The 23,832-nt window shown below is 49.4% G+C and overlaps 1 protein-coding gene across 1 annotated transcript; it reads left to right on the top strand.

Moving 5' to 3' along the window:
* Positions 1 to 5,474: 5,474 nt before the first annotated feature.
* Positions 5,475 to 8,915, top strand: LOC101948490 (probable G-protein coupled receptor 33). Its single transcript, XM_065574144.1, has one exon. It carries the CDS (start codon positions 5,487 to 5,489, stop codon positions 6,579 to 6,581), a length of 1,095 nt encoding a protein of 364 aa, XP_065430216.1. The 5' UTR covers positions 5,475 to 5,486; the 3' UTR covers positions 6,582 to 8,915.
* The last annotated feature ends 14,917 nt before the right edge of the window (positions 8,916 to 23,832 follow it).

Below are 23,832 nucleotides of genomic sequence, written 5' to 3'. Positions count from 1 at the left end.
GGAAACCCCTGGGCCAGCAGCAGCAGGAATTTCTGGGTGTGGGAGGGGGCTCAGGGCTGGGGCAGGTGGTTGGAGTGTGGGGCGGTGCTCCCCGGCTCCCACCGGCATGTCCCTGCAGCTCCTAGGCAGAGGGGCCAGGGGGCTCAGCGTGCTGCCTGCGCCCGCAGGCACTGCCCCCGCAGCTCTCATTGGCTGCGGTTCTCGGCCAATGGGAGCTGTGGAGTCGGCGCTTGTGGTGGAAGCAGCGTGCAGAGCCCCCCTGGCCGCCCCTCCTCCTAGGAGCTGCAGGGACATACCAGTCGGAGCCAGGTAGGGACCCTGCCAGCCCCGCCAACTCCACCCCCCAGCACTCATGGGGGTCCTGGGCTGTGTGCTGCCACCCCCACCCTTCCAGCACCAGTGTTGGTCCTGGGCCACTCCCTGAGCATCCGTGGCACCCCCAGACCCTGCCCCCCCACAGCACCCCAGGCACCCTGGCCCAAGTTTTAGTTAGGGGTATATAGTAAAAGTCATGGACAGGTCCCAGGACCTGAATTTTTGTTTACTGCCCGTAACCTGTCCATGACTTTTACTAAAAATACCTGCAACTAAAATGTAGCCTTACCTATGAGTAGTCTTGTCCTTTCCTTGGAAGCAGCTGGGCTTTGCTAGAGACAGGACGCCGGGGTAGATGGGCATGTTGAGCAGTTTCGTCTCTCCTTGGGTGTTCCAGCTCTAGCCACTAGACCCCATCCCCCAAGGCAGGAATAGAACCCAGGAGTCCTGATTCCCTTAAGAAGGCCCAAGGCTGCCAGGTGGAAAGCCCCTTCCAGGCACAGAAGCACGGCACTTTCTCCTGCTGGGTTAGGCGTGTGCATTTGTGAAACCACTTCAGCTTTTGAGGTTTTCTGCGTCAGCCAGACTGCAGTTCCCCTTCCCGTTGCCTGCCCCCCGCCTGCCGAGCCTCACGTGTGCCGGTGATGCTCAGGTCTGTGCCGGGGATCTGGCTGGCCAGATGTCAAACGCATTTATCCCCAGCGAGACGGGAACCCAGTGGAGACGGCTCTGACTCTGAATTCTCAGCCTTCTGCAGCTGATAATTCATAAATCCGTCCGTTTGGAACCCAGACGGGCCCCTAGATTGTTCCAGTCTCATCTCCGGCACAGCCCAGGAGAGGGGCTCTCAATTAGTCGCCCCATACTGAGCCCAATCCCTCGTGTTTGCCAAGAGCATCTTCCGGAAAAGTCACCAGGTGTTTGTCCAGCTGTTCTTGAAACCCTCCAGGGATGGGGATCCCCAAACCACCCCCGGAAGCCAATTCCAGAGCGTCTCCCTCCTGAGAGTTAGAAAGTGTTTCCCAACATCTGACCTAAAATGTACAAACTTTTACATTTTGGGGGTAAAAGTGTTGAGTTTTGCAGTTTAAAAAGAATCAGTTTTTAAAAAACCTTGACCTTGTTCTGTTTTTAACCAAACAACCAGCCTGACAACTGGATTTTTTAAAACTGAAAAATCAGTGTTTTTTCTCCGAAAACCAGTTTTCAAAAATCAAAGCGTGGGCTAAAAGCTGTTTTCTGGAAACTCAAGACTTTTACGAAGCCTCCGAATGGTTTTCATCAAAACTGACGGGGTTTAATCAAACCCCCAATACAGTTATTGGTACCTGATTGGGGGTGTTTTTCCCCTTACCAAAAATCTGTTTTCAAAACCCAAGCATTTGGGCTTAAAACAGTTTACAAAAACTGAACATTTGACTCAAACCCCACGTTTTTTTCTTACCGAAACTGCCATTTTTTTTATCCATCACCCAAAACATTTACTGAAACTTCCAAATCTTTTACCCCCATCAGGTTCCAAAACCTGAAAAAAATCCAATTTCCACTTTTTCCATTAAAAACAAAAAAAAATTGTATTAAATTTTTGAAAAGGAGCCAGACCTGGTTTGAAATCCTGGTGATAAATTGCTGACGTATCCATCTGGCTCCATCCATTTCCTATTACTCCAGGGTCCTTGCTCTCACTTAGGAAGAAAAAGATCATACAAGGGTGCTGAGGAGGATATTACAAAAATCCTGGGCACAGAACGCTCAGTGCAAGAGGTGGCCCATAGCTCTGTCTTGTAGCAGTGAGTTCCACTGGCCATATCCCAGTTGATCTGGGAATACCCAGCTTGGATAGTGTGGAGGATGAGAGGTTGCCCAGAGAGGTCCTCTCCGATGGTACATTCCTAATCCTCTCCTAACGAAGAGAGGGAAGAGCATCTTCACAAGCAGGCTGGCTGACCTAGTGAGAAGGGCTTTAAACTAGGTTCACCGGGGGAAGGAGACCAAAGCCCTGAGGTAAGTGGGGAAATGCGATACCGGGAGGAAGCACGAGCAGGAGAGCGCAAGAGGGAAGGAGTCCTGTCTCAGACTGAGAAAGCGGGACGATCAGCGAGTTATCTTAAGTGCCTATACACAAATGCAAGAAGCCTGGGAAACAAGCAGGGAGAACTGGAAGTCCCGGCATAGTCAAGGAATTATGATGTGATTGGAATAACTGAGACTTGGTGGGATAACTCACATGACTGGAGCACTGTCGTGGATGGATATAAACTGTTCAGGAAGGACAGGCAGGGCAGAAAACGTGGGGGAGTTGCATTGTATGTAAGAGAGCAGAATGATTGCTCAGAGCTCCGGTATGAAACTGCAGAAAAACCTGAGAGTCTCTGGATTAAGTTTAGAAGTGTGAGCAACAACGGTGATGTCGTGGTGGGCAGGGCCGGCTCTGGCTTTTTGGCCGCCCCAAGCAAAAAAAAAAAAAAGCGGCCGTGCCACCCTAGGATTGGGCGGAATGCCGCCTCGTTCAATCTGCCGCCCCAAGCACCAGCTTGCTCGGCTGGTGCCTGGAGCCGGCCCTGGTGGTGGGAGTCTGCTATAGACCACCAGACCAGGGGGATGAGGTGGACAAGGCTTTCTTCGGACTACTAACAGAAGTTACTAGATCGCAGGCCCTGGTTCTCATGGGAGATTTAAATCACCCTGATATCTGCGGGGAGAGCAATACAGCGGTGCACAGACAATCCAGGAAGTTTTTGGAAAGTGTAGGGGACAATTTCCTGGTGCAAGTGCTGGAGGAACCAACTAGGGGCAGAGCTCTTCTTGACCTGCTGCTCACAAACAGGGAAGAATTGGTAGGGAAGCAAAAGTGGATGGGAACCTGGGAGGCGGTGGCCATGAGATGGTCGAGTTCAGGATCCTGACACAAGGAAGAAAGGAGAGCAGCAGAATACGGACCCTGGACTTCAGAAAAGCAGACTTTGACTCCCTCAGGGAACAGATGGGCAGGATCCCCTTGGGAGTATAACATGAGGGGGAAAGTGGTCCAGGAGAGCTGGCTGTATTTTAAAGAATCCTTAGTGTGGTTCCAGGAACAAACCATCCCGATGTGTAGAAAGAATAGTAAATATGGCAGGCGACCAGCTTGGCTAAACAGTGAAATCCTTGCTGACCTTAAATGCAAAAAAGAAGCTTACAAGAAGTGGAAGATTGGACAAATGACCAGGGAGGAGTATAAAAATATTGCTCAGGCGTGCAGGAGTGAAATCAGGAAGGCCAAATCACACCTGGAGTTGCAGCTAGCAAGAGCTGTTAAGAGTAACAAGAAGGGTTTCTTCAGGTATGTTAGCAACAAGAAGAAAGTCAAGGAAAGTGTGGGCCCCTTACTGAATGAGGGAGGCAACCTAGTGACCAAGGATGTGGAAAAAGCTAATGTACTCAATGATTTTTTTGCCTCTGTCTTCACAAACAAGGTCAGCTCCCAGACTGATGCACTGGGCAGCACAGTATGGGGAGGAGGTGACCAGCCCTCTGAGGAGAAAGAAGTGGTTCGGGACTATTTAGAAAAACTGGACGAGCACAAGTCCATGGGGCTGGATGCGCTGCATCCGAGGGTGCTAAAGGAGTTGGCGGATGTGATTGCAGAGCCATTGGCCATTATTTTTGAAAACTCATGGCGATCGGGGGAGGTCCCGGATGACTGGAAAAAGGCGAATGTAGTGCCCATCTTTAAAAAAGGGAAGAAGGAGGATCTGGGGAACTACAGGCCAGTCAGCCTCACCTCAGTCCCTGTAAAAATCATGGAGCAGGTCCTCAAGGAATCAATTCTGAAGCACTTAGAGGAGAGGAAAGTGATCAGGAACAGTCAGCATGGATTCACCAAGGGCAAGTCATGCCTGAGAAACCTAATTGCCTTCTATGACGAGATAACTGGGTCTGTGGATGAGGGGAAAGCAGTGGACGTGTTATTTCTTGACTTTAGCAAAGCTTTTGATATGGTCTCCCACAGTATTCTTGCCAGCAAGTTAAAGAAGTATGGGCTGGATGAACGGACTATAATGTGGATAGAAAGCTGGCTAAATCGTCGGGCTCAGCGGGTAGTGATCAATGGCTCCATGTCTAGTTGGCAGCCGGTATCAAGCGGAGTGCCCCAGGGGTCGGTCCTGGGGCCGGTTTTGTTCAATATCTTCATTAATGATCTGGAGGATGGCGTGGACTGCACCCTCAGCAAGTTTGCAGATGACACTAAACTGGGAGGAGAGGTAGATATGCTGGAGGGTAGGGATCGGATACAGAGGGACCTAGACAAATTAAAGGATTGGGCCAAAAGAAATCTGATGAGGTTCAACAAGGACAAGTGCAGAGTCCTGCACTTCGGACGGAAGAATCCCATGGACTGCTACAGACTAGGGACCGAGTGGCTAGGCAGCAGTTCTGCAGAAAAGGACCTAGTGGTTACAGTGGACGAGAAGCTGGATATGAGTTGACAGTGTGCACTTGTTGCCAAGAAGGCTAACGGCATTTTGGGCATTGCCAGCAGATTGAGGGACGTGATCATTCCCTTCTATTCGACACTGGTGAGGCCTCGTCTGGAGTACTGTGTCCAGTTTTGGGCCCCCCACTACAAGAAGGATGTGAAAAAATTGGAAAGAGTCCAACGGAGGGCAACAAAAATGATTAGGGGCTGGAGCACGTGACTTATGAGGAGAGGCTGAGGAAACTGGGATTGTTTAGTCTGCAGAAGAGAAGAATGAGGGGGGATTTGATAGCTGCTTTCAACTACCTGAAAGGGGGTTCCAAAGAGGATGGATCTAGACTGTTCTCAGTGGTAGCAGATGACAGAACAAGGAGTAATGGTCTCAAGTTGCAGTTGGGGAGGTCTAGGTTGGATATTAGGAAACACTATTTCACTAGGAGGGTGGTGAAGCACTGGAATGGGTTCCCTAGAGAGGTGGTGGAATCTCCATCCTTAGAGGTTTTTAAGGCCCAGTTTGACAAAGCCCTGGCTGGGATGATTTAGTTGGGGATTGGTCCTGCTTTGAGCAGGGGGTTGGACTAGATGACCTCCTGAGGTCTCTTCCAACCCTGATATTCTATGATTCTATTTCTCCCTTCCTTGTCTTCCATTCTCCCTTTTCCCCTCCTCTGTTGTCCCTTCTAACCCCTCTTCTGTTTCTCCCCAGGGCACTATGGACCGAGGCAACATGACTATCCAACCAACCACTGGGGCAAATTCCAGCCAGACCCCAGCTGCTGTGAGCGCCACTCACCTGGCTGTGGCCACGTTGCTCTTCACCACCTTCCTGGTGGGTGTGGTGGGGAACGGGCTGTACCTGTGGGTGCTAGGGCTGAAGATGAGGAGGACGGTGACTACGCTCGTGTTCCTCCACCTGGTCTCCTCTTACCTCCTCCTCACCCTGCTGATCCCCTTCTTTGCTGTCTACCTCCTCCTGGATTTCCACTGGGTCTTCGGCACGGCCATGTGCAAGCTCCTGAATGCCTGCATCTCTGTGGGCATGTTCACCTCCGTCTTCCTTCTCACCCTCATCAGTCTGGACCGCTACATCCTCACTCACTGTCCCATCTGGTGCCGGCATCACCGCACCGTGCCCCAGGTCAGGAAGCTGGTTGTGGGCGTGTGGCTGGTCTCCTTAGCTCTCAGCACTCCCTACCTGGCTTTCCGGGAGACCCGCATGGTGGATGGGGAAAGAATCATCTGCATCAACAATTACACCCTCTCCAGAGTCTGGAACGGAGCCGAGACGCAGGACCTGGGGAAACGGATCCACCTAGCCGTCCTCATGGTCCGGTTCCTGCTGGGGTTCCTGCTGCCCTTCTGCACCATCGCGGGATGCTATGGCTGCGTGGGGCTGGAGATGAAGGAGAAGGGGCTGGCACGGAGCAGGAAGCCCTTCAAAGTCATGGTGGCTGCGGTGGTTTCCTTCTTCCTCAGCTGGCTGCCCTACCACCTCTACCATGGCTTGAAGTTCTTCAAAGACGGGCAGGAGTTGGACATCATCCTGGTCATTTACACTCTCACCTCCTGCTTCAACGCCTGCTTCACCCCCGTCCTCTACCTCTTCGTGGGGCGACGGTTCCAGCAGGTGCTCAAGATGTCCCTGCTTGCTATGCTTCGGGAGACTTTTGCTGAAGACCTCAGCGGCAATGGCGCTATCTCCCATGAGAGCTCCGGGGTGGCAGCTGGCAAATTGGAGCTGCCTGACCAAGTTATGGGGCCTCTGGATTCAGGGTCAGGGAGCTTAGAACCCAGGGTTCTAGATTAATTGATGCAGAGCGTAATGGCCTCTAGCTCTCCCGGCATCAGAAAGTCTGGTGTGATGCCACAGGTTCTAGAATCATGGCATGTTCTAAAATGTCACCAGTCCCAGATTTCTTGATGCTTTCACAAAAATCCAAATGGTTCTTGGCTGAGTCTAGAACACAATGGGTTCTAGTTCATCTCCCTTCAAGCCCCTGGTGTGATTTCATATGTTCTAAATTCTCAATTTGTTCTATAACAGTGTGGGTTCTAGATATCTCCCCCTTTAAACTCCTGATGTAGCCCTGTATGTTCTAGCTTCCTGTTTTGTCCTATAGCTTCATGAGTTCCCAACCTATTTTAGCTCATCTAAAACCCACAATTTCTCTGTATGTTCTAGTTTTATGATTGGTTTAATGGGTTCTAGGTCACTCATGCTTTAAAACCCTGATGCTATCTAATGGGTTATGGATTCCTTACTGTTTCTTAGAACTGTGCATGTCCCAGATCTCACAATGCTCAATAACTTAATGGTTTCTAGTTCAGTCTAGAAGCACATGGGTTCTAGATCACTCACCATTTAAAACCCTGGTGTGACCGGGGTCCTAGTGGGGGCCAGCTATGGTCACAGAATCAGAGAATCGCAGAATATCGGGGTTGGGAGGGACCTCAGGAGATCATCTAGTCCAACCCCCTGCTCAAAGCAGGACCAACCCCAACTAAATCATCCCAGCCAGAGCTTTGTCAAGCCTGGCCTTAAAAACCTCTAAGGAAGGAGATTCCATCACCTCCCTAGGGAACCCATTCCAGTGCTTCACCACCCTCCTAGTGAAAAAGCTTTTCCTGATATCAAACCTAAACCTCCCCCACTGCAACTTGAGACCATTACTCCTTGTTCTGTCATCTGCTACCACTGAGAACAGTCTAGATCCATCCTCTTTGGAACCCCCTTTCAGGTAGTTGAAAGCAGCTATCAAATCCCCCCTCATTCTTCTCTTCTGCAGACTAAACAATCCCAGTTTCCTCAGCCTCTCCTCATAAGTCACGTGCTCCAGCCCCTAATCATTATTGTTGCCCTCTGCTGGACTCTTTCCAATTTTTTCACATCCTTCTTATAGTGTGGGGCCCAAAACTGGACACAGAACTCCAGATGAGGCCTCACCAATGCCGAATAGAGGGGAACAATCACGTCCCTCTATCTGCTGGCAATCCTAAAATCTGTTAACCTTCTTGGCAACAAGGACACACTGTTGACTCATATCCAGCTTCTCGTCCACTGTAACCCCTAGGTCCTTTTCTGCAGAACTGCTGCCTAGCCATTCGGTCCCTAGTCTGTAGCAGTGCATGGGATTCTTCCATCCTAAGTGCAGGACTCTGCACTTGTCCTTGTTGAACCTCATCAGATTTGTTTTGGCCCAATCCTCTAATTTGGTCACTCAATTAGGGTGAATTGCAAAGAATGGAGCAGCCAAACCCCCAAAAGCTGGTGGATATTCCAATAATTAGATTCACCAAGTCAACATGAAACAATTTCTTTATTACCTCACTGGTTACTCAGACGTCCAAACAACACAGTTCCCTTAAAGTGACCCAGCCTCACACCCGCATCCAGGTATCCACATCAAATATGATGAAAATTTCTGTAAATCTTATTTCATCATATAAAAGAAAAGGTTCTACCAACCCCAAAGGATCGGACACATCACCGCCCAGGTTAAGGAATGTTTCAGATCTAACCCAAATACATGCTACAGCCAATTCTTATTAACTAAACTAAAATGTATTAAAAAACAAAAGAGAGAGAGTCTGGTTAAAAGATCTATACACATACAGACCTGAGTTCAATTCCCTGAGGTGCAGATTCACAGCAGAGATGGTGAGCTGTGTAGTTACAAATAGTTCCTTTAGAATTCAGTTCATAGGTCATAGTCCAATGTCCAAATCTCACATTCAGGGCCTACCAGCATAACTGAGACCTCAGTCTTGCGACTCAAACTTCCCCTGACGAAGTCTAAGCAGCTCTGAGATGACAGAATCGGGACCCAAGTCTCCTTTATACCATTTCATGTCTTTTGACAAGTTGGAGTTCCCCAGGGAACAAAAGGGAATTAGGATGACTTTGAAGGAGGTCCATCACCAGTACTTACCTATACGAATTAACAGAAGGCCATTTGCTTGTTCCTCCACCATTCACAGTACAGTTCAAAGAGAGATGAATACTGAGATATCCCATGTTTACAATTCACTTACGTGATAGGATGTTCTTTTGGGCTCTGAATTATCAGAATACAACAGAGACAGAGACAGAGACTGTTGATTACATTGTCCACCCTACTCATACATATGTAAATACACAAAAACACAAACATTATCTCCTCACATGTCTTCTGTGGGTTATTTATTTTGTGGGATGTTTAACCCTTTCTAGCCACGTGTCACACCCCCAATGTGAGACTGGTGTGGAAGGGTGAAATTAGAGCTCCCGGATACATCTTAAGGACCTTCCAACATTGATATGAGCTGTGTTTATATTGAATTCTTCATGAGGTCGAATTCTTGATGCATGCTTTGGCCCAAGTTAAAAACGTAGCCCATACTTTGGGAAACACTTTAGTGATTCCAGGGTTAATCTATGTGTTAACTTAACATAGCCATTAATGTTCTTCAGAGATCACTTACTCTGGCATCCAGCCATGAAGGCTGTGAGGTGTTGTACCTCAGTTTCCCTTTGTGCACAGCAGTTCACGCTTGTAGTGGTTTTTCTGCTGTGGAAAGTTTCAAGATTAGGTACAGGCAGTAACTGTGGGGTATCAGCATCACCAGACCGTTTAACGTAGTGTGTGTTGTCATGTGATGAAACAGTCTAACCATGAAGGCTTTTACAACACAATGAGTTCTTATGTATCACCCCCAACACGCTCACGGGCTTTTCCAAAAAACCCTGCACATTGTACATTGTTACAGTTCTTGGTATCAGCGACAAGTTAGTTACAATCATTAGCAACAACATCAGTTCTATCACATGTGAACATTTACAATCATTTTTGTCACGCCAGGCCTTTGGGTTAGACAAATCATTCTTTAGGTCAGCTTGTCCCAGATCCCTTTTGAACTTTTGTAGCTTTTTCTTGACCTCAGGGTCTTCCTTAACACGGGCTTTCAGTTTAACCACTTCCTTGGGGTTTCGGTATTTGAGGGTTAACCTGTGGCTTTTATTTGCATGATCAACTTTTTCCCTTTCTCCCTGTCCAGTAAGGTCAAAATTTTGCTTAACAGAGTCCATTGGCTGGCTGCGTCCTCTTTGCTAGTGGCCATGGGCAAGTCTTTCTCCCCCCAGTCCGTCCGGTAATTGGCATCAGCACAGACACTAGCTTGTTTACTAGTTTTCAGATCCTCAAGCATTACCAGTTCCAAGGCTGGCCTCTGTCTTAAAGAAATACCATCCATTTTCACAAGCATGTTAGACTCGAGGTTCTGTTGGCCTTCCCTTACCAACCTCTGCTTCCACGTGGAATCAGATGTCAAGTCCCCTAAAAGACTCCAAGTCATATCCAAAGTGTCTAGAGATGAGGGTTTGTCTGCTCTCTCCTGCATCCTTGTAACCCAGTAACCCGTAACCCCATCTTTCCTCAGTACCTGGGTCACAGACTGCTTACTTAAAGAATCATCATAGAGACATTAATGTTCCTACAACATTGTCTCCCCAACAAGCTGGTTAAGCGTATAGGGCTGTTTAAATTCCCTAACCACTTTTATTTCGTTTGAAATCTTTTCAAAGCTCTCCATGCTGGGTCTTTCCAAAGCAAAGTCAGTGGATCTCTACACCTCAGAAAGACTCTGGCAGTAAGGAACTGGAGCAAGTCTCGCAAACAAACCATTGCTTTCTGTATGCGGTGATTCACCCTGAGTTAACTCAGTCAAACCGCGTCCACACCCATCCGTTGCGGCAAAAAGTGCCCTGAAGATTTTTCTCTTCAGGAATCTTTCTAAGCACCAACCCATTTGTCACAGAAAGTCTGCCCTTTTCCTGGTCACCTTGGGCTTTCTCTAAAGCAGTGGTTCTTAACCTGGGGTGCACACAACCCCTGGGGGTGCAAGATGCCCTTTCTGGGGGTGTGAGACATGCCAGATTTTTTTAGAAGGTAAATCATCGAAAACACAAATTAAGCACAGGCACATAAGTATAACTCCTTTGTTTCATCAAACCTATGTATGTATTAACGTTATACATTTGTTAACGATGACTGTCATATACAAACAAAAAATATATCTAGGTTTAAAGAACTGACCTACTTCAACGATTTTTGATAGGTGCACGAGAACATCTTTTGAGACCCAAAGGGGTGCAGGCTGCAGGAAAGGTTAAGAACCACTGCTCTAAAGGAACATTTTCCTGAGCAACAACGGACTCTTTCCAGGTTTCACTTAAATGCAGAATCACCTGTGGCCCATCAGGAGGATTTTCACACCCCCCCTTTCAGGTAAACTGCTGGATTTCGTAGTCACAAGATTAGAAGCAAAAACAAGGAGGAGTCTTTGTGGCACCTTAGAGACTAACGCGTTTATTTGGGCATAAGCTTTCGTGGGCTAGAACCCACTTCATCAGCTGCATGGAGTGGAAAATACAGCAGGCAGTATATATATTACAGCACATGAAAAGATGGGAGTTGCCTTACCAAGTGTGTGTGGGGGCGTCAGTGCTAATGAGGTGAATTCAAACAGGGTGGATGTTCCCAACAGTTGAGAAGAAGGGGTGAATAGCAACAGAGGGAAAATTACTTTTTGTAGTGCTAATGAGGGTCCTTGTTACACGTTTCCACACTGTCAGTGGGTCACATAGTCAAATCACTGTCATGCTTTTCTTGTGCCCTGGCTCTGATATCACCCTGATCAGACAAGGTTGTCATAACTTTACCCAGCAACCCACTAGCCACAGGCAAAATAGAAGCACCTGAATCACTTGGTCTCTGGGAGCTATTTATGACATTAACCGGATGCAACTTAGGTACAATATCATCATCCCTAGCAGACACAAATTCAGGACCACTTCCTTCCTGGGCTTTAGTTGTATCCAGAATCAGCTCTGGGTTAACTGATAAATCTACAACCATTGTAGGCTGACAGGCTTCTTCTGTCTGCTTTACAGACAGAAAAGAGCTGGAGGAACATTCCCCTTTAACAGACACACAGCTCGGGATCTCATTTCCCTTGTCCCAGCACACATGGCTGTTCACGGACAATTGCTTGGAGATTGGGGTAGCTCCCTTCATAGGCAAGTCATTGCCCCTGACAGACACAGGAACATTTCCTTCACTGTCACAATTCTCCACACTGGTAACAGGTAAGGTGCAGGGATACTCATGTTCCACTGTCCTTCCCTTCCCAAACTGCTGATTAGACAAAGCCATCAGCTCCCAAGGCTGCCTCTGCTCATCTGAACTCTCTTTGCCTTCCCCTCCCTTAACAGATAAGCTGCTGTTTTCCACAAAGAGTGTCTTATTACACTGAGGTACTGTAAGCTCATCACTTTTACCTGGGCCAGGCTGACTTCCCCAAGCTTTACTAGCCAACGTTCCATCGCCCATACAAAATTTACCCTTTTCTTTCTCGGTTAGGGCTTTAACCTGATCAACAACTTTAATTTACTCTAGAGAAACGTCTTCCTGAGCCTTATCTAATGGCAGATTCACTTCTGAGATACCAGACAGAGAATTAGGAATTTTTTCCACATATGCACTGCTTCTTTGCACAGATAAACAGCCATCTTCCTCCGACAAACCTTTGGAGAAACCCTCCGTAGGCAAATCCTTGGCCCTAGTGGACACAGGTTGAGGATTATTTCTTTCCTGTGACTGGTTTATATCATCAACTTGACTGAACAAGGTTTTAATATCATCTCCAAACAAAAGATCCTTAGACAATAACTTCCTTACACCAGCGATAACTTCATGTTTAACACCATTCCAGTCCAGATGGATTCTGGGTAAAGGCGAACGTACGGTAAACTTATAGAGGATCACAATATTCACACTCTGATTTGGTAAATAATCTTCCTCTTTGACAAAATCTGTTTGAACAAGAGTGATGTTAGAAGCTGTAATTTGCCCTAAACAGCTTTTCCCATTGACTTTTACATTCTCTGCACAAGTTATGGGGTCACCTTCACCTGAGCTCACAGTAAAAGCATTTACATAAAAGGTGACAGTGTTGGGGTAAATTTGGTTACACACAGACAACTGCTTAGAGTCAAACAACCTACCAACATGGTTACAAACTGGATAGATTCTATCCCCACCTTTGTTGTTGAGAGGAGCTGGTTTTTCAGGGTGAGACAGTTCCTGTTGTTCCTTTATTCTCTGGAGTTGGAGCTTAAGTCTGTCCACTTTTGCCTTAACTTCTAGTTCCTGCAATCGACTATCTGCCAGTCTCTGTTCATGTTCAAAACACAGACGTTCTCTCTCAGCAACTTCTCCTTCCAGATCAGCAATTTTTTGCTTTTGTTCAAGTTCTAGCTGCTGGTTTCTCACCGCAAGCGTTTTCGCTGGGTCTGCTTCCTTATCCCTGGCAATTAACAGATTGTTCAGTTCCTGCTCTGGGGCCTTTTGCTTAAAATACAGCCCTCTCCTAAGCCCAATTCTTCAAGGCTTTTTCTGTCAGGATCTTGATCAGGGGTCACTCACTCTAACTGATTTTTAACCCTTAAACTCTCCAATATCAAAATTAAATGTTGACAAGCGTGTGTGGTTCTGATCCAAAAACCAAATTAAGCTGTGGTAATATGTATCCTAGCACGATTAGGCCAGTGTGACCGGGGTCCCAGTGGGGGCCAACTATGGTCACTCAATTAGGGTGAACTGCAAAGAATGGGGCAGACAATCCCCATAAAGCTGGTGGATGTTCCAATACTTAGATTCACCAAACCAGCATAAAACAGCTTCTTTATTACCTCACTGGTTACTCAGACGTCGAAACAATACAGTTCCCTTAAAGTGACCCAGCCTCAGGCCCCCATCCAGGTACCCACATCAAATATGATGAAAATTTTTGTAAATCTTATTTCATCATTAAAAGAAAAGGTTCTACCAACCCCAAAGGATCGGACACATCACCGCCCAGGTTAAGGAATGTTTCAGATCTTACCCAAATACATGCTACAGCCAATTCTTATTCACTAAACTAAAGTGTATTAAAAAACAAAAGAGAGAGAGAGTCTGGTTAAAAGATCTATACACATACAGACCTGAGTTCAATTCCCTGAGGTGCAGATTCACAGCAGGGATGGGGAGCTGTGTAGTTACAAAGAGTTCCTTTAGAATTCAGAGCATAGGTCATAGTCCAATGTCCAAATCTCACATTCAGGGTGTCCCAGCATAACTGGGACCTCAGTCTTGGAACTCAAACTTCCCCTGATGAAGCCTAAGCAGCTCTGAGATGACAGAATCAGGACCCAAGACTCTTTTATACAGTTTCATGTCTTTTGACAAGTTGGAGTTCCCCAGGGAACAAAAGGTCATTAGGATGACTTTGAAGGAGGTCCATCACCGGTACTTACCTATACAAATTACCATAAGGCCATTTGCTTGTTCCTCCACCATTCACAGTACAGTTCAAAGAGAGATGAATACTGAGCTGTCCCATGTTTACAATTAATTTACATGCTAGGATGTTCTTTTGACCCCTAAATTATCAGAATAGAGCATAGACAGGGACTGTTGATTACATTGTCCACCCTACTCATACATTATCTCCCCACATGTCTTCTGTGGGTTATTTATTTTGTGGGATGTTTAACCCTTTCTAGCCATGCATCACAGACCCTATGTGTGCTAGACTCCTAGCTGGTTTCATGGGTTCTAGATATCTCTCCTTTTTAAGATCATGATGTGAACATGTAGGTTCCAGATTCTTTATTGATTCTAGAATTTCATAGGTGCCAGGTCTCTGAGTGCTTTAAAACCCAGCAACATCCCATGGGTTCTAGATTTCTACCTGCCAGTCTGTAGCTGGCTGTGGAGTCTAGACCCCTTGACAATTTTGGAGCCGGAGCCAAGAGCTTCTTTTACAAAAACAACCTCTTCTTATGTATCTAGAATCTAGAAGCTTCTCCATCACAATGAACTCCCCCAGTTTTAGACAGCGTCTCTCTCTCAAACTGGTACAGGACCACTTTGAACAACAGCTGTGACTGGTATCCTCTTTAGAATTCTAGGCATTCTAGATGACCCAGATTTGAGGAGAGACAATTGCAGGAGAGACTGTAGCCAAAAACTCCTGATAAACTCCAGACCTAAGTACAGAGATAAAAACTAATCTGGATGAGGAAGAACTAGTGCCAAAACAACTTATGTTCTGGATTGTTTGTGGTCTTCAGTAATCAAATAGGTTCCAGAAATTTTGTAAATATCCACTGAAAGCATCTAGAATTTAGAAACATCTGCAGTTTGCTTTCAAAGGTGGCTGACATCTAGACTAATGCAAGACATGGGGGATTTTGTTGTTCTGCAGAACAATGTGGGCTCTAGTGGTCATTTGATCCAGAATGCAGGATTTTTCTGTTGGAGCTGGGTAGTTCCAGGGTTCTAAATCAATCCAAGCTGTCAGTGGCTCTAATCCCCTTCTGAATGACATGGTTCCAAGATTTCAGATGATCTAGAATATAAAATCTTTCTTTTAGAGCAGTGAGACATCTATATTCTAGATTAAGCCTAGTCCCTTCTGAATGACATAGATTCTAGTTTCCAGATGGTTTAGAACATTGGATTTTTCTTTGAAAGTGCTACTTCTTCTAGATTCCATATTAACACAAGTCATAGTGATTCTGAATACATTGGGTTCCAGGTTTCATTCTGACTAGACATCAGGATCTTTATTCTCAGCGCAATTTCTGCATTCTAGCTTCAGTCAATGCAACAATAGTTCTAATACCCTGCAGGATGCAGTTGGTTCTAGGTGACAGGAAGTCTAGAATGAAGGGCTTTTTGACTGATGTGGATCATAAATTGTGCTCTAGATCAAACAGAAGGTCTGGGCTTGATTTAGGAATTATTGGGTGTGGTTCTCTCGTCAGTGTTATACAGGAGGTCACCCGAGAGGCTCATAAAGGCCTTTTATGGCTTTAAAATCTATGAGTCACAAATTTTAGATCTGTTCAAGGCACTAAAGAATCCAGAACAACACCTAGAACCCCTCTGCCCTCCCCCCCCCACTTTTTGGATCACACCAATTCCTAAAAAAAAAAAGAGAGAAACAAAAAAATGTCCAGTGTCCAGCTTTTTAAGAGTCACTTTAGTTCTTTTAATGGGACACATTAGACTCTGCTCGGAGAAGGGAGTTGGGTCTAGTGGCTAGAGCAGGGGGGTGGGTCTGGGAATCAGGACTCCTGGGTTCTATCCCCAGCGCTGAGAGGGGAGTGAGGTCTGGTGGTCATCAGGACTTTGTCCCAGCGTCAAGAAGAGAACCCAGGAGTCCTGCTTCCCAGTTCTGTGATGCACATTTTAGACACAGCAGCAGACAGCGAGTAGAAAATGTAAGCGAGACAGATTAATGGATTAGATTAAACGGATTAACAAAATCGCATTTGATTACAAAGATGTAACAGATTTTTGAATAGATTATCAGGATTATATTAAATGCCTTACACAGTATCAGATTGGACGTTTTCATGATTTTGATCCGACGGCTCGACGGATTCACTGAACAGATTAGACGGGGTAATTGAAAAGGCTGCAGCTGGGTATCCGCCGAGGTGAAATCGTAGTTTAGATCAGAGGGGCAGTGGAAATTAGCTGGTTTCCTTCTGGATGAATCAATTCGATTAACGGGATTAAGGGGCTTGATGAGATGAAAGAGACAAATGGAGAAAAATGAAAAAATAGCCATAAATCAATAGGAAAATAGAAAATCATAGCTAGAGCGGTGTGGCTGGGGAGAGACAGGTGGAGGCTGGGTATGGGGATGGATATATGGGGGGGGTGTACGGGGACAGATGGAAGGGGGGTGTATGGAGGTGGATAGAGAGGTGTGTGTGGATGGATGGAGCTGGGTGTACGGGGTAGATTGAGGAGGTGTACGGGGATGAATGGAGGGGGTGTACGGTGATGGATAGAGGGGGGTGTACAGGGTAGATTGAGGAGGTTTATGGGGATGGATGGAGGGAGGTGTACGGGGGTAGATGGAGGGGGGTTTATGGGGGTGGATAGAGGGGTGTGTGTGGGGATGGATGGAGGGGGGTGTACAGGGATGGGTAGAGGGGGGTGTATGGGGACAGATGGAGAGGGTGTACAGGGGTGGATGTACAGGGGTGGATGGAGGGGGCTGGATGGGGATGGATGGAGGGGTGTGTGTGGGGATGGATGGAGGGGTGTGTACAGGGGTGGATGGAGGGGGGTGTACAGGGGTGGATAGAGGGGTGTGTGTGGGGAGTGTACAGGGGTGGATGGAGGGGGGTGTACAGGGGTGGATAGAGGGGTCTGTGTGGGGATGGATGGAGGGTGGTGTACAGGAGTGGATGTACAGGGGTGTGTGTGGGGAGTGTACAGGGGTGGATAGAGTCCCCCGTCCACATACGCTCCCCGGACATAGGCTGGTGTACCTAGCACTGTACTGCAGCTGTTATCCATAATCCCAGCCCCCGCCTGCTCTGACCACCAGACCTCACTCCCCTCCTAGAGCCGGGGTTAGAACCCAGGAGTTCTGGCTCCCAGCCCCCCCTGCTCTAACCACTAGCAGGAATCTCCACGGCTCCCCCTCGGTCTCGCTGCCTCGTGGCCGGTTGCAATAAGAAATCAATGGGCCAATTTACAACCTGGTCCATTCCCTGGTGGTTTATGAGCTTCTCTGAGCCTATTGATCGGGGCGGCTGAGAGCCGGGGTCAGTCAAAGCCGCGTGATCCCAGGCCCCGACCTCTACACCCTGCCCTGGGACCGCAGCAGGGGGAGCGCCCCCATTCCTGGGTCCGTTTGGGAGGGTTGCACTGAACAGATGGGACTGGGAGCCATCTGGGTTCTGTCCCTGGCTCTGGGAGGGGAGTGGGGCCTAGTGGTTAGAGCAGGGGGACTGGGAGCCAGGACTCCTGGGTTCTGTCCCTGGCTCTGAGAGGGGAGTGGGGTCTAGTGGTTAGAAGGGAGCAGGATGGGGTGCTCTCCCCGGCAGTCAGGGCTGCCCTGATGCCCCAGGTGGCACTAGGGGGCGCTGTGCTGCAGGGGGCGGGGTGGGGGCTCTCCCCTGGCAGTGAGGGCTGGCTCTGATGCACAATAGGGTACAGGTCTCAGCTGGACTCCTGGGCGCTACCGTAATGCTAAGAACACTCGTGCAGCTAGATCCTCTCCGGGTTGGGCGTTGCGGGAGCAGCTCCTGGTGCTGACGGGCCCAGTGAAGGATTCCGCCTGCCAGCGCTGGGAGGGGAGGTGGGAGGTGATGGCAAAAATCAATGAGGCTGCAGCGTCCACAGGGAGAGAGACAGATGGAGGCGACAGCCCTGACATGCATCATCCTGGACGTGTTTCAGGTGCAGTTAGCAAGCCGGGAGGGGACAATGCAGAAATAAGAGATATCCTTTCCTCCTCTAACCACTAGGCCCCAGTCCCCTCCCTGAGCCAGGGATAGAACCCAGGAGTCCTGGCCCCCAGCCCCCCCACTCTAACCACTAGGCCCCACTCCCTTCCCTGAGCCAGGAATAGAATTGTTCTCTCTAATTTTTTATATCCATGTGCGGAATGAATTTTGTTATGTGAACCAACATTGAGGTGATGTGTGGTGGGGGTGGGGTCGAGGGGTTTGGAGTGTGGGAGGGGGCTCAGGGCTGGGGCGATGGCTCTGGGGTGCAGGCTGCCCCAGGGCTGCAGCCGGGAGAGAGCTCTTCTCCCAGCCCTCTCTCCCCGCAGCAGCTCGGGGCCAGGTGAGAGGCGCTGCAGCCAGCCCCGGCAGGGCTGGGCCGGGGGAGGGATATCTCTCCCCACCTGCACGGCCCTTGATAGCCTGCTGCACGGCCGCACAGCTTACAGGGAACTTAGGATAGAACCCAGGAGTCCTGGCTCCCAGCACCCCCTTCTCTAACCACTAGACCCCACTCCCCTCCCCATAGTGGGGATAATTCTTCCCAAAGAGTCTGTCTCGGCTTGGAGCACATATCTACTCCGGCCTGCCAGCCACCTGCTGGGCTGGTGGGAACTTTGCTTAAACCTCGGGAAGAACAATAATTTAAATACTTAATTATTAATCCGTATCGAACGTGTAATAACTGTCCTGCTGGCTGTGGGGAAGCCGTAGATCAGGGCTGGGTGTTTATTCAAAGCTGTAATTTTATTGACAGGCTAAATTCTAATTAACAGACATTTAGCAAACAGGTTCGCGCATCGATCACCCCAACCTGACCAGATTCTCCTTGTCGGAGTCTAACGAGTACGGGGGCCTGGCAGACAGTCTCCTTTCCTTCCAAAGCTCATGTGGGGGTTCCCTAGAGCAGAGATGGGGCAGGGTCGCTGGGGAACAGCCCCACCACCACACCACAGGGGGCAGCTCCTCTGGCACTGAGATGCAGCCACCTCTGGGGTGGGGCAGCTGAGGAGCAGCCACACAACAACACTGCACAGGGCTCAGGGCCGGCTCCCGGCACCAGCGCAGCAAGCAGGTGCTTGGGGTGGCCAACGGAGAGGGGCGGCATGTCCAGCTGTTTGGCGGCGATTCGGCGGCGGGTCCCTCAGTCCCTCTCGGGGAAGGACCTGCCGTCGAATTGCCGCCGAAGATCGAAGCGGCGGTGGTAGAGTTGCTGCTGATCATGACTTTTTCTTTTTTTTGGCTGCTTGGGGTGGCAAAAACACTGGAGCCGGCCCTGACAGGAACGGCTCACCCGGCTGTCAGTCAGATCTTAGAGCACTGAGGGTCGCGCACATAACGAAATGAGATGGTGGGGGGATGTAGAGGAATAGACAGACAGATGCAGGCTTCATTTGTACTGAGACAGCCGCCAGCGCTCAAGCAATTCTTTTACTTTCATAACTGACACAGCGAGTCCAGAGGTGCCACAGCTCAGCCCTGCCACAAACTAGATAGATAGATAGATAGATAGATAGATAGATAGATAGATAGATAGATGGGGTGGATGGGGATAGAACGATAGATGGATAGATAGATAGAGGGGGTGTGTGGGGATAGATAGGTAGATAGATGGGGTGTCTGGGGTTAGATAGATAGATAGATAGATAGATAGATAGATAGATAGAGGGGTGTCTGGGGATAGATAGATAGATAGATAGATAGATAGATAGATAGAGGGGTGTCTGGGGATAGATAGATAGATAGATAGATAGATAGATAGATAGATAGATAGATAGAGGGGGTGGATGGGGATAGAACGATAGATGGATAGATCGAGGGGGTGTGTGGGGATAGATAGGTAGATAGATGGGGTGGATGGGGATAGATAGATAGATAGATAGATAGATAGATAGATAGATAGATAGAGGGGGTGTTTGGCAGATAGATAGATAGATAGATAGATAGATAGATAGATAGAGGGGGTGGATGGGGATAGAACGATAGATGGATAGATAGATCGAGGGGGTGTGTGGGGATAGATAGGTAGATAGATGGGGTGGATGGGGATAGATAGATAGATAGATAGATAGATAGATAGATAGATAGATAGATAGATAGATAGATAGAGGGGTGTCTGGGGATAGATAGATAGATAGATAGATAGATAGATAGATAGATAGATAGATAGATAGATAGATAGAGGGGGTGGATGGGGATAGAACGATAGATGGATAGATCGAGGGGGTGTGTGGGGATAGATAGGTAGATAGATGGGGTGGATGGGGATAGATAGATAGATAGATAGATAGATAGATAGATAGATAGATAGATAGATAGATAGATAGAGGGGGTGTTTGGCAGATAGATAGATAGATAGATAGATAGATAGATAGATAGATAGATAGATAGATAGATAGATAGATAGATAGAGGGGGTGGATGGGGATAGAACGATAGATGGATAGATAGATCGAGGGTGTGTGTGGGGATAGATAGGTAGATAGATGGGGTGGATGGGGATAGATAGATAGATAGATAGATAGATAGATAGATAGATAGATAGATAGATAGATAGATAGATAGAGGGGGTGTTTGGCGATACATAGGTAGATAGATAGATAAAAGGGGTGGATGGGGATAGATCGATAGAGGGTGTGTGTGGGGATAGATAGATAGATAGATAGATAGATAGATAGATAGATAGATAGATAGATAGAGGGGGTGTATAGGGATGGATAGATCCATCGATCCCAATTCCCGTTATTCACTACCTGTCCCATTGTTTTGTGTGTGTCGTGGACAGTTTCCCATCTAATAGTTCTGTCTATTAAAAGCAAATTAGTTTAGCTAATATTCAACGCTGTGACTGCTAGTAAAATGATAATAATAAACCTTTGACGTCCCTCCAGCCCCTTGCCAGCACTGCACACAACAGTCATAAACTGCTGCCTCGAGGGGAAAATGTTGCTAGCTATAAATGGAGAAACTGAGTCAGGGCAGAACGCAAGAATCCTGCCTCTCAGAACCTCCTTCTTTAACCACTCAACCCCACTCCTGTCCCAGAGCTGGGTATAGAACCCAGGAGTCCTGGCTCCCAGCCCCTCTGCTCTGGTCACTGGACCTCCCGCCCCGCCAGAAAGAACAGAATGAGACAATGGAAGGATGGAGAGAAAAAGCCCTTTTTGCTCATATACTGAGGGAGGAAACTCTGTCCCTCACTTTTTCATCCATTCGTTCTCTCTTCCAGTCACTTTTTTCATTCATTCATTAAATCCTTCCGGCTCACTTATGTGGTTTCTCTCTCTCGCTCCCTCGGTCGCCCCACTCCAGTCTCTCTGCCATGCCCTGCAACCCCCTGGCATCTTCCTGGGCTACCCAGTCATTTCCTATCCAACTCCAGTGCACCGGATCCGAGCGCTGGCGAGAAAGGGCCCGGATCCCGTGTGTGTGTGTGTGTGTGTGTGTATCCCTGCTGCCCTGCAGGGCTCGTCCCCTCCAGCAGGGGGCAGCAGGGACACACACACACACACACACACACACACACACACTGTATCAAACTCCCCCCCCCCCAAGCCGCCGAGTCTCTCTCCTTGACCTGCTTGTCAGATTTCTTCTGTACTAAGGAAATGAGCCGCAATCAGATTCCTTGCTCTGAAATGTCACCCCAAATATATATATATTATCTGTGGGGGGGAGGGGGGAGAATATAGATAAAACTTACAAAAATTATGTTGTTATGGCAACCTCTCCAGGCCGCCTCCTCCCCACGCGGCAGGGGAAATATTGTCCAATACATCATGTGCCCAGGGACCTGACAGCAAGAAAATTGTCCCTAACCAGCTCCTGTCCGGGTGATTTATAAGTTCTTAATTTCCCGGTGACACCAGGGTATTTAACTTCATTTACTACCGTCCCCCCCCCACACCATGCCCACCTGTCGCCCTGCTCTGGGGGCAGCGAGCCAGCTCTCTGCCCCTTTTCTTTGAATCAAAATACTGCCCCCATCTGCAAACTGGTAATTCTGCTCATCGGGAGGCAGGTGGCGGGTCGCCTCTAGGGGGCGCCATTAACCTGCACCCAGCTGGCTTGGGGGGATGAGGAATAGAGCCTTTCCCCTCTAGGGGGCGCTGGTTCTGATCCAGCCCCAGGGCACGGGACTGGCTGGCTCAGTGGGGTGGGAATGGGACATGGGGCCTTTCCCTTCTAGGGGCACCAGCTCTGATCCAGCCTCAGGGCAGGACACCGGCTGGCCCTGGGTGGGGATCTCTCCCCAATCCCCCCCACACCCTCCAGCTTGCCCTCCCCACACAGCCCACCTCCTGGCGGGTGCTGATTGGACTGAATTCCATTGGCGTCAATGGGGCCGGACCCCCAGCTGGGGTCAATCAGCCGTCGTTCCTTGGAGTCAGCGCTGTAGTGAACAGAGGCCTGGACTCCTGGCCCTTGTGAACGCTGCTAAGGAATGAAACTTGGATGTCCTCTGGCTGGTGGACGATCTGACGCACGAGCGTTTATGACGCCCCTCAGCCCGGCTCCCCCGCTGTGCAGCTCTCCTCTGGCACGTGGAGTTAGGAGGCCGGTCCTGGGATCACACCGTATCGTGATCTAGGTCAGCAGTTCTCAAACCGTGGGGCGGGACCCCAGAATCAGTCACAATCTTGTTTGAATGGGGTCGCCAGGGCTGGCGTTCGACTGGCCGGGGCCCGGAGCTGAAGCCCGAGCCCCACCACCGAGGGTTCAGGCTTTGGCTCCAGCCTGGCGCACGGAGGCTCAGGTTACAGGTCCCCCACCCGGGCATGAAGCCCTTGATGGTCGGGCCTGGGTGGGCTCAGGCCTTGGTCCCCCCTCCTGGGGCCGTGCAGTAATTTTCAGAAGGGGGTCGCGGTGCACTGAAGTTTGGGAACCCCCCGGGCTAGGTAAAAGCAAATGGAGATCAGGGAAGGGGGCGGGGGACTGAGCCGGGAGTCTGGGGAACTTTGAGTGCAGGCGGGAAGAGATGGGGGGGTCGGGCACAGGAGGGAAACGGGGCGGTCAGAGAGCCCTGCCGGGACATGTGTTTGGCTGGTGCCCGGGCTGCAAAGTGAGGGCAACTCTGCACTAAGCAGGGACGGTCACGGCTGGGATTTGGATGGGAGGCCACGGCGGGGAAATGTTAATGCAGGTCACTAGGGGGTGCTGTACTCTCAGAGTCAGAGTGGGCCCCAATGCCCCAGAGCAGCACTAGGGGGCGCTGTGCTGCAGGATGTGTGTGGAGGGTCTCCCCTGGCAGTCAGGGCTGGTCCCGATGCCCCGGGTGGCGCTAGGGGGCGCTGTGCTGCAGAATGTGTGTGGAGGGGTCTCCCCTGGCAGTCAGGGCTGGTCCCGATGCCCCAGGGCGGCGCTAGGGGGCGCTGTGCTGCAGGGGGCGGGATGGGGAATCTCCCTGGGCACTCAGGACTGGCCCTGATGCCGTGGGTGATGCTAGGGAGTGCTGTGCTGCAGGGTGTGTGTGTGGGGGGAGGAGGGGGGTGTTTCCCCTGGCAGTCACGGCTGGTCCCGATGCCCCAGGGCGGCGCTAGGGGGCGCTGTGCTGCAGGGGGAGGGATGGGGGCTCTCCTTTGGCTGTCAGAGCTGGTCCCGATGCCCCTGGGTGGCACTAGGGGGCGCTGTGCCGCAGGGTGTGTGTGTGTGTGTGTGTGTGTGTGTGGGCGGGCGGGGTGTTTCCCCTGGCAGTCAGGGCTGGCCCCGATGCCCCTGGGTGG

This window comes from Chrysemys picta, chromosome 20, assembly GCF_011386835.1.
Source record: "Chrysemys picta bellii isolate R12L10 chromosome 20, ASM1138683v2, whole genome shotgun sequence".
In the NCBI taxonomy this organism is placed as follows: Eukaryota; Metazoa; Chordata; order Testudines; family Emydidae; genus Chrysemys; species Chrysemys picta.
This window is presented reverse-complemented; position numbering and strand designations above follow the sequence as displayed.